Below are 16,060 nucleotides of genomic sequence, written 5' to 3'. Positions count from 1 at the left end.
ATTCGGACTATGAATATCAAAGCTAACACATTAGCGAACATTTTATTCAAACCTTTCGAAAACTGCTGTTTTCATCGTCAGTCAAAAGTAAGAATGAAGCTATGTTTTTACAATGGCAAAATCGAGCGAAAAATGCGATACAGTAGTTGAGTCACCTCGGCTATCAACATCGGTCACTCAACAACGATTCAACATCTGCCAACGTTGCCTGACCAGGAAGAGGAGCGAATGTCGGTGGTTGTTGACCAAAGAAGTAGAGTGAAAGTTGTTTGGAGTACCAAGCAACCATCAATAAGAGGAAGCCAAAATCTGCTAATGTGGTGCACAGTTTACCAGGAGTAATGCGCAAATATCAATATGCAACGAAGTCGTATAACGCATGGCATTTCTTATTTACAGCAGAGATGATCTACATCATTGTTTCAAGCACCAGCACATGTATACGAGAGAGGCTATCGTGAATATCGGAGGCTCAACGAACTTCTTGGCATGCCTCACATTTTCAGCAAACTGATGCCACGGAACTAGAAACATTTATTGGATTGTGGTATACTAGAGGACTACTCAAGCGAACATTTCACCGAATTAACATTGCTTTTCCCATTTATATGGACATCCTTTAGTGCGACAATGTCGTTGAACCGATTAAAATTTCTGTCTGCAAATATTCGTTTTGATGATAAAAGCACAAGGGCCAATCGCTGGCAAAGTGACCGATTTACAGCAATCAGAGAACTTTTCCAATATTTTACTGGAAATTGTGAAAAGATTTTAATACCAGAAGACTTCCTTTCACTGGATGAGACTTTGTTTTCATCTCGCGTTGGTGTGTCCTTCAGGCAATAAGCTTCAGGCAAAAAATAAGCCTGCTAAATATGATTTGTTGCTAAGAAGCATAAATAGTGCGCGTATGTCATTCACTTATACCGCCATAGCTTATGCGGGTAAGCCAGTAGGTGTACCAGGACCACACTATCTGACTTCCACTATGGAATATGTGGAAACTTTAGTACACAATTTGGACAGAGTTTCTTCACTTGAAGGATGAAACATATCCCCTGATCGCTTTAACACTTCACTTGATTAGGCAGAATGGCTTTGGAACAAAAACTTAACTTTAGTTGGAAAATGGCAAAGCAATAGAAAAGGGGTTAGCGAGTTAAAATCTCTCACTGATTGGGAAGCCTTCAGTACTAAAATTTACTGGGAGGAGTCGAGAAACCACATTACCGTTACGTCGTACGGCGTCGTACGCAGTCAAACCAAAATCTACCGGTAAACGCAATGTTCTGGTCTTATCAACTATGCAGCCAATCCTTAGAGTAACCAAAGATGACGGAAAGAAAAAATCTGCAATAATCAAGCTCTACGATTTTACCAAGGGTGGGACTGATGTCGTCGACCAGAAGATGGCATATTATAGCGTCAAGCCGAAATCAGCAAAATGGACTGTGTTTGCATTTTCTTAAATTTTAGACGTTGCGCGGGTCAATGCGATGACCATTAGTTACTTGAACCGCGAGTTGTCCTTTTCACAGCCAAGGGAGACGAAAGTTTTGTGGAGGGGTGGCAGCTAGCCATGCCATTAGTCAAACCACACATGTCTAGACCATTGGATGATGTACCTATTCTACGTGGGTCACTCCGCCATACAATGTCAACATTTTTGAGACGAAACCATAGATTAACAGCAAACTCAAATTTGCTATTACCAGTGGTTTTCATAATGAAATAGCGGGCTATCATAAGATTTGTTCTTATCATGTTATCGTTGATTATGGGATTAGATATTTTAATCACAGTATTTGGTCATCACCGTTTTATTCAAAAGCGGGGTATTTTTCTATCTATAAATTGATCGAAATATTACTTATAAAGCTGTGCGGTTCAATTTCATTACCATTATACTGGACGATGCTAATTTACTACACTTGCAATACGGTCTGTTTTGTACAATATTTCGCACAAGTCATTTTTTTTTTGTGACTGGAATTTCTTGTCTTCGAAGAATTTTGATAAGTCAGTTTTTCTCAATGCAATGACGAGCTGCATGTCTTCATTTTCAATAAACAGTGCCTGGATGACATTATGTGTTTCCATTTTCGCTGATAGGCATTACTTTCACAGATCAAATGTTTGTACTGTTTCAACGTCTGACGACGGTGAACCGCTGTAAAGCGGCCGATATTTCCTGCGAAAGTTTTGCGTAACAAAAAAGCATTCATTCAAGAGGAATGCAATTTGAAACAAACGCATGACTTTCTTAGGTTGTATCGCAACACCGCTGAACGTTGTATCGACATAAGCAAAGTATCTATAAGCTGTTAGCACTCACAATGACACGATAGGACATATCAAGCTGTGCTTATTTCTCAGCGATGAGAATTGGGTCAGGACAAGAGCGGTAAACCAGAGTTGACCTTTCGCTGCTTGATATTTGAGCAAACAAATTATAAGGTAAATTATAAATATTAGAGCAATTTCTTTGTAATGTAAAAACGCCCAAAAATGGCTTATATTTATGAGGAAAAGTAAATTTTTGTTTAGTGTAGCATTACTCCACGTTATAATTCAAAAATATGCGTTCGAACGGTCAATTTTGAAGCTATTTTCGGGAAATTAGAATAAAAACTGACTTTCTATCGTTTTTTCATCTCAAACACTTTATTTTAATAATTTTGTGGGGTAAAATTTTAATTTCTATACGCACAATACACATGGCTATTATCTTGCAAAATAGTTTGGCTCTGTGATTTTCATAGTTCCCGTTATTAGCGATTAATTTGCACGGGGCTAAAATAGCCCGTGTCGAACTTTCCGCGTACAAAAACAGCTCGTATTAAGATAGGGTTAATAACATGAACATTCACCACAGTTTGCTTTCTTCTCCTTAGTGCGGGCCTTTTGTGTGTTATGTGTAGGCAACACAGCACACACTTGACTTACTGCAGGTTTCAAGCTGTATCTCTCTCACGCAGCTACTGCGGGTTTCAAGCTGTATCTCTCTCCCGCAGCTACACGGATCGCAAATCGATCTCATGATGACGACCATGACTCTAATTTCGTCCCACCATACTAGAACACCAGACCTGTGGCGATGCGTTCGATGGCACTTATGTGGGATCGCTTTGCCATCTCTGATCGAGCAGCGGCCGCTGTAGCGTCTGCTGCATTGCACGACGTAGGCATGGTAATGGTTAGTGCTGATAAAACTGGTATTATTGATAGAAACAAAGTTCGGAGATCAAGAAGTAGAAATCGAGAAGAATCGCAAGAGTCCATGTCGGACGTTTTACACGGTTTGTATTTTGATGGCAGAAAAGACAAGACACTAAAGATTGAAGTAGACGATCATGGGGTGTCTCATAGAAGATCTGTTGTTGAAGAGCATGTGTGTATTATTATCGCCGAACCTGGATCTCAGTATTTTTGCCAGGTAATTCCAACCGCGGGAACAGCAAGAAGCATTGCCGACTCCATGATATCAGCAGTTCATGATAGAGGAACAAACACCAGCTTAATAACAGCCGTGGGGTGTGATGGTACTGTGGTAAATACGGGTCATGCAGGCGGTGTTATCCGACTGTTGGAATTAGAGTTTCGAAAACTGCTGCAATGGTTGGTATGTCAACTCCACGCAAACGATATACCCCTGTGGCATCTTTTTGAGTTTTTGGATGGCAGTACAACTGGTCCTCGTGGGTATTCCGGGCAGATTGGAAAGGCTTTACTTACATGTGATAAAATGCCTATCCGACGATTTAAATCAATACCAAGTAATTTTCCTTATATGGGTGTGACCGATTTAAGCACAGACCAAAGATACCTCCGGACATTTGTCATTGCGTTTGTACAGGAGAAATTCCCAGTTCACTCGCCACAAGAAGTCCAGGTAAGTTTAATCACTCACGCTCGCTAACTGTGGGGAATCGCATTCTGCGTTTTATATAGGGACCTCAGAACCCTCTGATAATTTAAAAACGCTGGCTACCTTTTTCATTATGAAGGTATATACTCCTATGTGGTTTGAAATAAAGTGCAATCTACTCTGTATCAGCGGTGCTTTGCATCTATGGCAAACCATCAGCAAATCTTGCTACGTGTCGGATAAACTAAAGGCCATTGTCGACCCTGTTATTCAAAGAAATGGAGTTTTGGCCACAGCGAAAACATACTTTTGTCAATGCTGTTTGACAAAGAATCACATGTGCGTGAGCTGGGAATACGCCGTATACTGCTTGCACGAGAAACTCCCGTTTACGCTGAAATCCGGCGATTCAAACTGCCAAAATTCAATTTTAACGCTGTCAGTTATGTTGATATGATAATTATGCTGGCAAACCGATAACGACAAAACAGAACCTCCAATAACTATGAAAATGACAACAGAGAACTGTGGTCGTGCAAAAACATCAACACAAGCCAACAGTCTCTCAATTTCCCCTGCCACACGCAAGCATTCGAGCGAGGTATCAAGGTTGTCACGGAGGTCTCTGTTGCAGTATGTGGTGCCGCTAACCGCGTTGGATTCATCAGAAGTCGGCTACAGTCCAGCAAAGACATGCCCCGTCTCAATACAAAACAAGATTTTAGATTATGTTCTTAAAAGGTTTGGGTATCTTACATGTACTTGTACCATAATTCTACTTGTAAATATTGATTTTCTGCGTAATTTACAATGATTTGCGGGAGGCAGTGCAGTTACAAATGTGTAAAAATGGAATTTTTAAAAATTTGCAATTCTTTTTTGAATTTTAAACTTTGTTAGGGCACCCCAAGATATTATTTTTTTTGGAAATTTATTTTTGTGTTGTGCTTACAATGTCAGTGCACAACTTTTCCGCGCTCTTAATACGCGATTAAAAATTAAAGCAAAAAATAGAATTTTTGGAAATTTTTCACTTTTTCTAATATTTCAACTTCTTTGGGGCAACCCAAGATATTAAAATTTTTGAAATTTTTTTTTTGTGTTGTGTTTACAATGTCAGTGTACAACTTTTCCGCGCTCTTAAAAAGCGATTAAAACTAAAACAAAAAATAAATATTTTGGAAATTTTCCACTTTTTCCAATATTTCAACTTCTTTGGGGCAACCCAAGATATTGAAATTTTTGAAAATTTTTTTTTGTGTTGTGCTTATAATGTCAGTGCACAACTTTTCCGCACTATTAATAAGCGATTAAGAAAAAAAGTTGAAAAACGATCCACCCTAATGCACAGCCATTAGAAGCGTAAACATCTTGGGAATCTCTCTTCTCGATTTGTCCTGCAGCTGCAAATTTCCTAGCTGGAACGCGTACTCGGCAATCTTTTGCCAAGTGCCCAATCTTGTTACAAATGTAGCACTTTCTAGCATTTGGCGTGTCTGATTTGAGTTTCGGACAATTTTTGACTATATGTCCACGACTCTTACAGTTAAAACAGTGTGGGCTTCCTTTCTTGCCCTCATTTTCTGCATTTGTCTTTCTTGTAACTTCTGATAGGTCGAGATTGTGTGCTCTTAGGAATTGATCAGCGATGGTAGCTAGTGTAGATAGATCTTTCGGCGCTTGCTCCCTCAGATATACGGCAAGACTCTTTGGACATGACTAGACAAACTGCTCTTTTACAAGCAAGTCTCTAACACCTTTCCACTCTGTGCCACATCCAGCCATTTCAACCCACTTCTCAATATAATTTTGAATCCGCACTAAAAATTGTTCTGAAGTCTCTTCCAGTTGAGGTTTCGCATCTCTAAATTTCGATCGATACCCCTCTTCAGTTAGCTCATACCGGTTGAGCAACGCTTGCTTCAACTGGTCGTAATTTACCGCAGCCTCATCGGATAAATGCGAATAAACATCCAAAGCTTTTCCCGTCAACAAAGCACTTAGCGACGTTGCCCATTCTCCTTTGTCCCACCGACTAGCTGCAGCGAACCTTTCAAACCTTAGCAGGTAGCTATCAAGCTCATCTTTCCCATCTACAAATGTTGGCAATTTAGGGGTTTTTCCTTTGTGGGAAAGCACCGAGGCAGTGTCTCCATTGACTTTCGCAAGCTCTAGTTCCAATTCCTCCATTTTTTGTTGAGCTTCTGTCGCTGCTCTCCTCTCATCAGCCAGTCGAAGCTTCTCTTCTCTTTCAAAAGCTTGTTGATCTGCCACAAACTTCCTCAACTCTTCACCTTCGTATCCCAGTTGTTTTCCTGCATCAATAAGCTTATCCATTGCAAGCAACTTCTTTTTAAGGCAAAGTACAACAGGTTTGCATATACAGTCACTTTTTTTTGGAATAAAAAGTTCCCGGACGAGCCCCCAGATGTCACGATTTGTCTGATTTACAAACTCGCGCGGACTGCTATGCAAGAAGCACTTTTTGTGTAGCCTTTAGTCACTTTATTAAATACAGTTTACAACATCAATCAAGTCTTATTCAAATAGAATCCGAGCATGAAAAACAAAAAGAATGGCGGTAAGAAATACATAGCACACCCCAGTTCTCTCAGTTAACCAAGTAAATGGATAAAAATTAGTAGTTAAGTTACTTACAGTCTCATTATAACTGCAGAGCTGGGCTACCTGGTCAGATGAATATTTAATCAGGCTAAAGTAACAATTATCTAGTTATTACAGACGACAGATGATAAACGACACTCTTACTTAGCTATAACAGACTAATTGACCCTTTTTCTTAACTCTAATACACAACAGTCAAAAACAGATAAAGTAAACTTTGTCTAGTAGCAACAAGCCATGCCTCAGCTAAAATGAACTTTGACCAGAGTTGCCAAAATAAAATCACACAATGACATAATAAAGCAAAAGCGACCATGATAGGTCACAAAGACTGGGCTTGACTGAAAGCATAAGCAGCAGAACAATTGAATTTGTGACAAGTAGCATACAGAGGAACAAAGTAATTATCGTTTTTGATTGAACATCTAGTTGAGCGATTATGAACGTTTGATGACTTTTTGAAGTAATTCGAAAAAGTACAGGGTAAAGAATTATGGTTATATTTAAACATTAAATTAGAAATCTCTAGTTTGTAAATGTCTTTTATTTTTAGAACTTTTACCTGCTTGAAGTATGGCGTAACGTGTTCTGACCACAACACCCCAGCAACTATTTTTATTGCTTTGTTTTGCAACTTTTGTAGTTTCTCGATATATGCTTTGTATGCAGAGCCTCAAATGGCTATTCCATTCATAATATGTAGGTGTATGAGCGAATAATACAACTGCAGTCTAGCACTGAAAGGAAGAAAGTGTTTAAGTTTCGACAAAATACCAACAGATCTAGCAAGTTTAGATCTAAAAGCGTGAGGTGCGAATGAGAGCTGTTTATCAATTATTATTCCAAGATACTTAGCGTGGTTGACGGTTTCTAGCTCAACAGCCCTATAGAGAACATGGAATTCATCGAACTTGTTGTAGCCTTTTTTAGGAGGAATTACTAATAGATTGAATTTAGAGGCATTAATGGTCAATTTGTTGGCATTAATCCAACCTTCTACAGCAGCTAATTCAGCATTAAGTTAGGTTTGCAATAAATTTAAGTTATCAGCTTTAACTATGAGACATGTATCGTCAGCAAACAACCTTGGCATTGTCGACATGCTGTTTGGTAGGTCATTAATGTAAATTAAAAACAAGAGTGGACCTAGAGTTGAACCTTGAGGAACACCATATCTTGTGATCTACTGCTAAACATAGAAGCCTTCCCATCAAATTGCGTTCCATTCTCAACTGGGAAAATTTGCCTTCGTCGCGGGTTATGCTTTTCACAACGGCAGCTTCAGAAGCAAAGTTGCAGATTTTGTTTCTACGTATTGGCTTGTTGAAGGTGCTAGCGTCCTGGTGGCATTAACTTATAAATTTGTTTCTATCCTCAGTTCCTTTTTGAAAAACAATCAAAAGAAAATTTGAAGTGGCAGGAGCGATTGCTTTTCCTGTGCTAATATTGAATAGAAAGGATACATCGAAGCTTGCACTAAATGGATTAACTGTACTGCTTATTTTTTGCATTGGTTTATCCAAATGTCTGCGATCTCTATCGGTGCTTGATGGACGAAGGTCAAATGATGCTTCCTCTGCTGATGTCATCCCCAGATATTCATAGAAGTGGTGAAGGATCGATCGGCCCATAAAGTGGGTAAGTGCCCATCTCTGTCTGGCATCAATTGAATTGGGGAAATACGTAATCCCAGTGAGTCGATTGGCGGATGCTGCATTGATTGTTTGCTCCAAAGTTTGATCAACAGCACATCCACAGAAGTTTTTTTCAGTTCTTTTTAAGGACAAGATGCCTTGTTCAAACAGATCACTTATTCCAGTGTGAATTTCTTCCATTTTTAGCATGTTATCCTGCAGTCGCAAAATCCATCTTGCATAATTTAGTTGATTGAAAATGAAGAACACGCTTGACATCTCTCCTATGCAGTGCACAAACAACTGATGATTTGCAGAATGAATACTCCGAGCATAGAGGAGGTACGTCTTGACAAGTTTTAAAGTGCAACTGCACGATGACTTTGACCGCACTTTATATGAAAGAACATGTTTCAATCCATAAATACCAACATCGCCCTTACTTTTTAAGGCTATATTTATCTCAATAAAAATTATCAAAACTATGGTTTTCCACGCGCTTGTATTTTTGGCCACGTTCCTGCAATGGCGGATTGCATTGCACAACACGCGGATTATGACGTCAGTTGGAGTCAGACAGACGCGACAATCGCTTTTGCAAATCCTTTGATTGTGTTTGTTCTAGAATCTAGAGCAGTAGTCGGCAACCTTTTTTTAACAAAAGAGCGATTCTGTTACATATTTTGGCAGAAATGACCAGCTGAGAGCCACAAAACGTGATATTATATAATGTGTTTCAAGCAGATCAGACCACAGTTTCTTTGCTATCCAACAATTCTTTTTTATGCCGTCATCTCTATCTGTGTACGGCTTTCCTCGCTTACAATCTATTGAGCTGCCACAAAACTAGCAGCATTGGTGTGGCATGAGGCTGTTTTCGATTTATTGAAAGCTTCCTTACTCTGCTCCGATCTTTGCATAAGTTCCAATACTGCCTACTTTATCTAATCTCCAAAAGGGGATAATGTGCAGCAAAATTAATGCTCTATGGCTGTTCTGACAGTGCCTTTTGAAGTCATTTATTTTGGGATTTTTCCCCAGATATGCTATTAAGCATGCAGATATGCCAACATCATTTACATTGAATGCAAAGTTCATGTTTATGTCCAATTGTCCATGCTGAGTAACATCTCTGTTTTCGCCTAAAACTTTTCTATTTTTTATTTGTGCATGGCTACTGATAAAAAAGGGTATGCTGTTCACGCCAAAAGCTGTAAACTGACCTGATAAAGTCAAAACTTGAATAACAAAAATTGAAAAAAAAAGTCTAGGCCTATTATTTTCTGACAGAGTATCACTCCATCAGAGTTGGCTCATTGCTGCATCATCTTGCACAACTAGTAAACAACGTTTTGATGCCGTTTTGTTTTTGTTTCATTATCACAGTCGAACGCATAGGCTATACCAAATCATGTCAAATCTGGAGGGAACCGCTTCAGAGGAGCTAAAGAGCCGCATGCGGCTCCGGATCCGCAGGTTGCCGACTACTGTCCTAGCGGAAGGAGGTTTTCTTATCGCTGCTTCGATCTTGTTGCACGTGCTTTTTATGTGAAGGCAGGTAGTAGCCTATAGGCTCATTGCAATCTCGAGTTTGAAAAAAATAAGCCAGGTCTGTTGATTTATCCATTGAAATTATTGGTTAATAGGCCCATGCGAGGTAAGATACGGTACGTCTTAACCAATGTTATGTGATATTCGAACCACGAAATCGAGCAGTGTGTAAGGGTGCTTAACGGCATGGCGGAGAGCACCTCTTGCATCACTGTGTTGGACGACTTCCATGCAATGGTCAATCCAGCATGTCCTACAAACCTTCTTCAGGGTTGATAGGAAGAATTGGGAAGAAGATGGCAAGCCCAGAGGACGCGAGGAAAAATTGTCAAATGAGTGAGTTTACTTGAGCTTGTTTACTGTTCAACAGCCTTTCAAGAGCTGGTTGCTTAATTGTTCCATTCATATTTAAACGAAGCTGTTATATCTCTCAGGCAATTCAGGCTGGTCGCTTATATAGGCACGTGCTGGAGTGGTTGTTGGATGAAGAAGTCCTGGGAAGGTCGAACAAAGTCATGCTGCCATCCTGCATTGTCTCTTTCATCCGCAGAAAGTACCCCAGCGACGATGGAGATTATGCTGGGTTCCGATGACCAGTGTTACCATTTTAGTCTTTTTAAAAGCAAATCTGATTTATTTGCAACCGTTTGGTTTATTTTTTTTCGATTTGGAGTGTTTTTTTGGTTGGGTTTGTTTTCGATTTGTGCGTCGTAATGCGATTTGGCTGTATTGTATTGCTGATATTGGCTGTAACAGTATTGTATGTTGGTTTATTGTGTGGGTTTCTGAACATCCCACAGTGGGGCAAGGTTGATAAAACACCCAAACCTTTTGTACCTTATGATGTTACAAATACGTCACGGGCTGCCGGACTATTTAGCATACTAACATATCGTAGATGTCGTTTTATTTGGACAGTTGCTCATAGTACTCCCAGAGCTAAATATACTGCAAACGTGTTGCAGATAATCTATATCGCACCTTTAGAGGAATTCATCAGTACGATTTTACATAATTCAAGAGTTTGCCGCAATAATCAGGAATGCTTTGTGTCTTATTCAAAGTAATCTTCATCTCATAAATAACAAAGTGCCATGAGACATCAAAATGACGTAGAATGGCTGTAAAGTTTATAAGTTTTGCGCAAAGAAATTAAAATGAGCCAGGATACTTTGTTTTCTGTCCGATATAAACTCATCTATATTTGTCTAAATAGGTTGAATGACAGTAAATTGGCATAATTTGACTGTTACAACCGATTACACAAATATGTGAAACGTATAATGATTTTTAGCAATGATGAGACCGCTTGAAGTACCTTTCATTCTTCATTGTAGGGACGCTATGAACTCATAACGAAAATCAATAACCTAGAATTCATTACACCGTGGTGCTGACAAAACACGTTATGTATGTTGCATGACAGGTGTTATATTATATTGTATCGACGCTCTACGAGATAAATACAAGTGAATATACTTGCAAGAATCTAGGGTACGATAAGGCGTTGTGAAATCAATAATCGAGCAATTTTGTTATGATTATAGGAATACAACATGCATCAAAAAGAATCAAATCAAAAATAAATCTATTGCTGTCAAACGTCGTCGTAATCACCGAATTGACATAGTTTGTTTGTTGGCCGGCCAAGCGTAACTAATCAGGCGACAATACGTCTTCACAGTTCAGTAGAGTTTTGTTTTTATTTCTGACCATCACAGCGAAAAAGAGGTCTAGAAAAAGGCAAATGACACGAGAGTGGGAAAAACGAAAGATTTGTTTCTTTATTATAAAAATCAGGCAGCTTTCAAATTTGACCCGCGTTCATAAACAAGTTTATTAACAAACTTTAATAATATATATTACAAACATGTTAATATCATTCAACGCTCAAAGGCCTTGCGATTGTTTTTCCAGCGGTAAAAGATTCTAGTTCATAACTGAAAGAAGTTATAAACGGTTAAATTTTAAGGCACTTTGTGCCCCTGCCCAGAAAAACATCGTCTAAAAAAGCCCAGATATGAAAGAGTTAAAAAAAAACGACGGCGCTAGCCTCAGCGTCAACAAAAAGTTGACGCCGTCAAATGATGCCGTCAACGTACAACACTGGGCCCTGGTTACATGTCTTGTATTCATAAGTCAATTCAATCATAAACAGCTAAAAATCGATTTCGATCAACTCTAGCAGCTAGATCATCTTCAGTTCAGCTGAAAGCAAACAGCACAAAAGAATCAAATGATGAAGGTGCGAAAGAATGAAAAACGTTTCACTCTTGCTACGTTTAAGAATTGATGGAAAACCAAAGGCAAAATAAATGAAAAATGGCATGAAAGAGTGTGGTATAAAGTTGTGCCGTCATAAGCCTAACCAGAAAACATCAACAATACGCAAAATATTGGTTAAATTGACAAAAAAGGTCAAGTCTGCGCTTTAACCGGTAAGGCGCCTATTCTAGTAAAATTGTACCACTAAAACAAAACTTAAACTGCGAAACCTTTGGCATATACGTTGCCACATGCGAAATATGTAAAAAACAAAATGTTGGCCAAACTGTTAATTCTTTCCCTAAAAGATGGACAGCTCACCGAACAATGTGGAAAAACTACTTTTAAACCTTGAATAACACAAAAGCATCCCTACTACGGATGACATCTTGCAACATCGTAATTCAATTTGAAAAAGTCTACAGGTTATAAGGATGTTACTACTGGCGTAATATGTAACTGTAATTCTGACTGTGAAAAATGAATCCCCTACCAACTTGCACTGGACCAGCACGGCGGGGTAAGGCCCACTCTCCCCATCATCTGGATAAAAGGACTCGAAAAAGCCTAAAGATCGCTACATACAATGTCAGAACACTATCTGAAGAAGCTCACTTGGAAAACCTGTTGAAAGAAATCGAAAACATAAACTGGCATATAATTGGTCTTAGCGAAATGAGAAGAACTGGCGAAGGAACCATACAATTAAAACACCACCAGCACCTCCTGTATCACAAAGGCAAGGAAAACCAAAAGCTAAGTGGTATCGGATTTCTTGTTCACACAAAGATTAAAGACAATATTAAAACAATTAACGGAATCTCGGACAGAGTTGCCAGTTTAACCATTAAAATATCAAAGAGATATGATCTAACGATTATCAAAGAGACATGGTCTAACGATTATCCAAGTCTATTCACCTACTTCCGCAAGCTCACAAGACCAAATAATAAATTTCTATGAGGACATTAACAAAGCAATTCAAACAAACAACAGCCATTACCTTGTTATTATGGGGGACTTCAATGCAAAAGTTGGTCAAGGAAATAAAAACTGTTTTGGAAAATTTTCTGCCGGCCCAAGAAACGACAGAGGAGAAGATTTGATCAATTTTGCAACTTCAAATAACTTGAAAATAACCAACACTTGCTTCAAGAAAAAGTTAAACCGTAAATGGACATGGAGAAGCCCCAATCACCAAACGTATAACGAAATTGACTATATACTCATAAACAAACCTGAGGTAGTGCAGAACACAGAAGTCTTAAACAATGTGAAAAGAAGTGATCATCGAATGGTAAGAAGTACACTGAAAATCGATGTGCAAAAAGAAAGGAAGAAACTCCACCACTGCAAACTTCAACCACTCAAAATCAACCAAGAACAGGTCAATAACTTCCAGGAAAACGTAGAAACAGCTCTTAAAAAACAAGAAGCAACAAACACCAGTCAACTCAACATCATAGAGGAACTTTACAATAACATAACCATTCCCTTACATGAAACTGCCTCAGCATACAGAAAAAAATAATGAAGAAAAGCAAGTTATCTGAAAACACTATGCAGCTAATGAAAAAACTTAAAGCATGGAAAACAATGGACAATAATCGAAACAAAATCGAAGAGATAGAACTAAACAAACTAATCAAAAAGAACCAAAGAATGGACATTCGATCCCATAACATGAAAATAATTGATGAAACTAAGGTAGAGGATTCAATTTTGCATAGAAAAAACTAAGTCAAGGGAAAAGCCAAAAAACAGCTATAAAAGAAGAAGACGGAAAAGTCACGAACAATCAAGATCGAATTGTTGAAAGATCAAAAGAATTCTATGAAAAACTTTACAGTAGTAACAACAATCTGCAGAATCTCTCCAAAACACCAAAGCCAAAAATAGCAACAAACCACGAACCACCAATAACTGTTTCTAAAGTGAAACATGCTATTGATGCTTTAAAAACACAAAAAGCTCCAGGACCAGACAACATCACTAATGATCTTCTAAAAGATACTGGAGAGACCATATTGAAAGGCTAGCTAACCTCTTCACTGAATGCCTTCAGCAGGGAAAGACTCCGGAAGCCTGGAATACTGCTTTCATGATCTTGCTTCACAAAAAAGGAGATCACAAAGATCTGAACAATTACCGACCAATCAGTCTAGTGTCTACAAACTTTTCACCAAAATCCTTTCCTATAGGCTAGCTAATCAACTGGTTGAATGCCAACCAAGAGAACAAGCTGGATTTAGAAGTGGCTACTCCACCATAGATCATCTACAAACAATCAACCAAATAATCGAAAAAACAAATGAATACAACTTGCCTCTCTGCCTTGTCTTTGTTGACATCAGTAAAGCGTTTGATGCAATACAGATCCCTGCAGTGCTACAAGCCATCAGAAACCAAGCAATTGACCAGACATATATCAACATCCTTCAACATATCTATCAAAATTGCTTTTCCTTCATCAGACTACACAAAGACTCAGCCAAATTTCAACTTAAACGAGGTGTTAGGCAAGGAGACACCATCTCTCCTAAGCTTTTCACAGCAAGCTTAGAAGAAATTTTCAAAAATTTAAATTGGGAAGAAAAAGGTATCAAAGTAGATGGCGAATACCTATCCAATCTCAGGTTTGCTGATGACATCATTTTGATATCTTCAACACCCAATGAACTCCAAGCAATGTTGACTGAACTCGACAAGACAAGCAAAGGGGTCGGTCTCAAAATGAATTTGACTAAAACACAATGAATTTTGACTAAATCACCATGTCAAAAGAAATCAAAACATTACATTAGATGGAGCCAATCTCCAAAACGTAAACAAATACACATACCTTGGCCAAATAGTAACCACATCACCTGATAAAGAAGAAGAAATTAAAAGAAGAATTACACTTGGTTGGCAGGCATTTGGAAGAGAGAGCTCAATATTTAAAAGTAAATTTCCGATCTCAATGAAAAGAAAAGTATACAATCAATGCATTCTCCCAACAATGACATACGGAGCAGAAACATGGAACTTAACGAAAGCACTGACATTCAAACTACGCACTGCGCAAAGATCACATGAAAAAGTACTCTTAGGCATTACAGTACATGTAAAGACAGGAAACCAGCCAAATGAATACGACAACAAACACAAAGCAAAGATATCATTCAAACAATAAAAAGTTTAAAGTGGAATTGGGCAGGACATATCATGCGAACAACTGACAACAGATGGACAAGAAGAGCTACTGACTGGATACCGCTTGACAATAAACGCAAAAGATAGAAACAGAAAACAAGATCGCGAGACGAACTCTACCAATTCGACAAACACTGGACACAAACGTGCAAAGACAGACAAAATTATAAAGATATGGGGAAGGCCTTCATCCTGTGTACAAAGTACAACTATCCTACTGTATACAGTATAAGTTGTATAACTTGTATACTGTATACCTACTGTATAACTCGTACCTACTGTAAATGTATAACTTGTACCTACTGTATAACTTGTATAAATTAAAATAAAATTCAAAACATACTTTTCACTTGCTACCTTATGCTTACAGATGCAATTTAGTGAAGTATTGCGACAATTTGGTGGATGAATTGAATTGTCCATCTCTGACACATTTTTATTGCGACGACAACAAAAGATTTCTTCCAACTCATAAAGTGTTTGATGGAGTCTTTGATTGTGACGATTACACGGATGAATGTCTTGTCACAAACTCAAGTATTTCATCACAAACCGAACTTATTGGAAACATATCTTTTCGAGTTGCTTTGTGGATCATAATGATATTAGCGATGGTGGGAAACTTGATTGTAATCATCAAAACATCTGTGGACATTGGTGAAGCCAATCGAAACGCAAACGCTACTACAAGTACAGCTGGTCTCTGTTTCAACATCATGCTCCTAAACTTAGCAATATCAGATTTCCTGATGGGTTTCTATCTTTTATTTATTGCCTCAAAGTCACTTGAATTTTCTGGAAGGTATTGCGAGCAGAAACGAAATTGGTTACTCAGCAATCAATGTGTGTTCGCTGGTGTCCTTGCTGTAGTTTCAAGTCAGATGTCCGTTTGCATGTTGATTGTGATGTCATCCTATCGATT

The 16,060-nt window shown here is 38.5% G+C and overlaps 1 protein-coding gene across 1 annotated transcript; it reads left to right on the top strand.

The window, feature by feature from the left end:
- The first annotated feature begins 12,955 nt into the window (after positions 1–12,955).
- On the top strand, positions 12,956–13,474 carry LOC145780701 (uncharacterized). The gene has a single exon (XM_082592323.1). It carries the CDS (start codon positions 12,956–12,958, stop codon positions 13,472–13,474), a length of 519 nt encoding a protein of 172 aa, XP_082448449.1.
- The last annotated feature ends 2,586 nt before the right edge of the window (positions 13,475–16,060 follow it).

This window comes from Aplidium turbinatum, chromosome 12 (genome assembly GCF_918807975.1).
Source record: "Aplidium turbinatum chromosome 12, kaAplTurb1.1, whole genome shotgun sequence".
Classification (NCBI taxonomy): Eukaryota; Metazoa; Chordata; class Ascidiacea; order Aplousobranchia; family Polyclinidae; genus Aplidium; species Aplidium turbinatum.
Note: the sequence above shows the minus strand (reverse complement) of the source record. Positions and strands in the feature narration are given on the sequence as shown.

Excerpts from the sequence above, each read along its gene's own strand:
- LOC145780701 (XM_082592323.1), top strand. The coding sequence starts at position 12,956 with ATGGGGGACTTCAATGCAAAAGTTGGTCAAGGAAATAAAAACTGTTTT.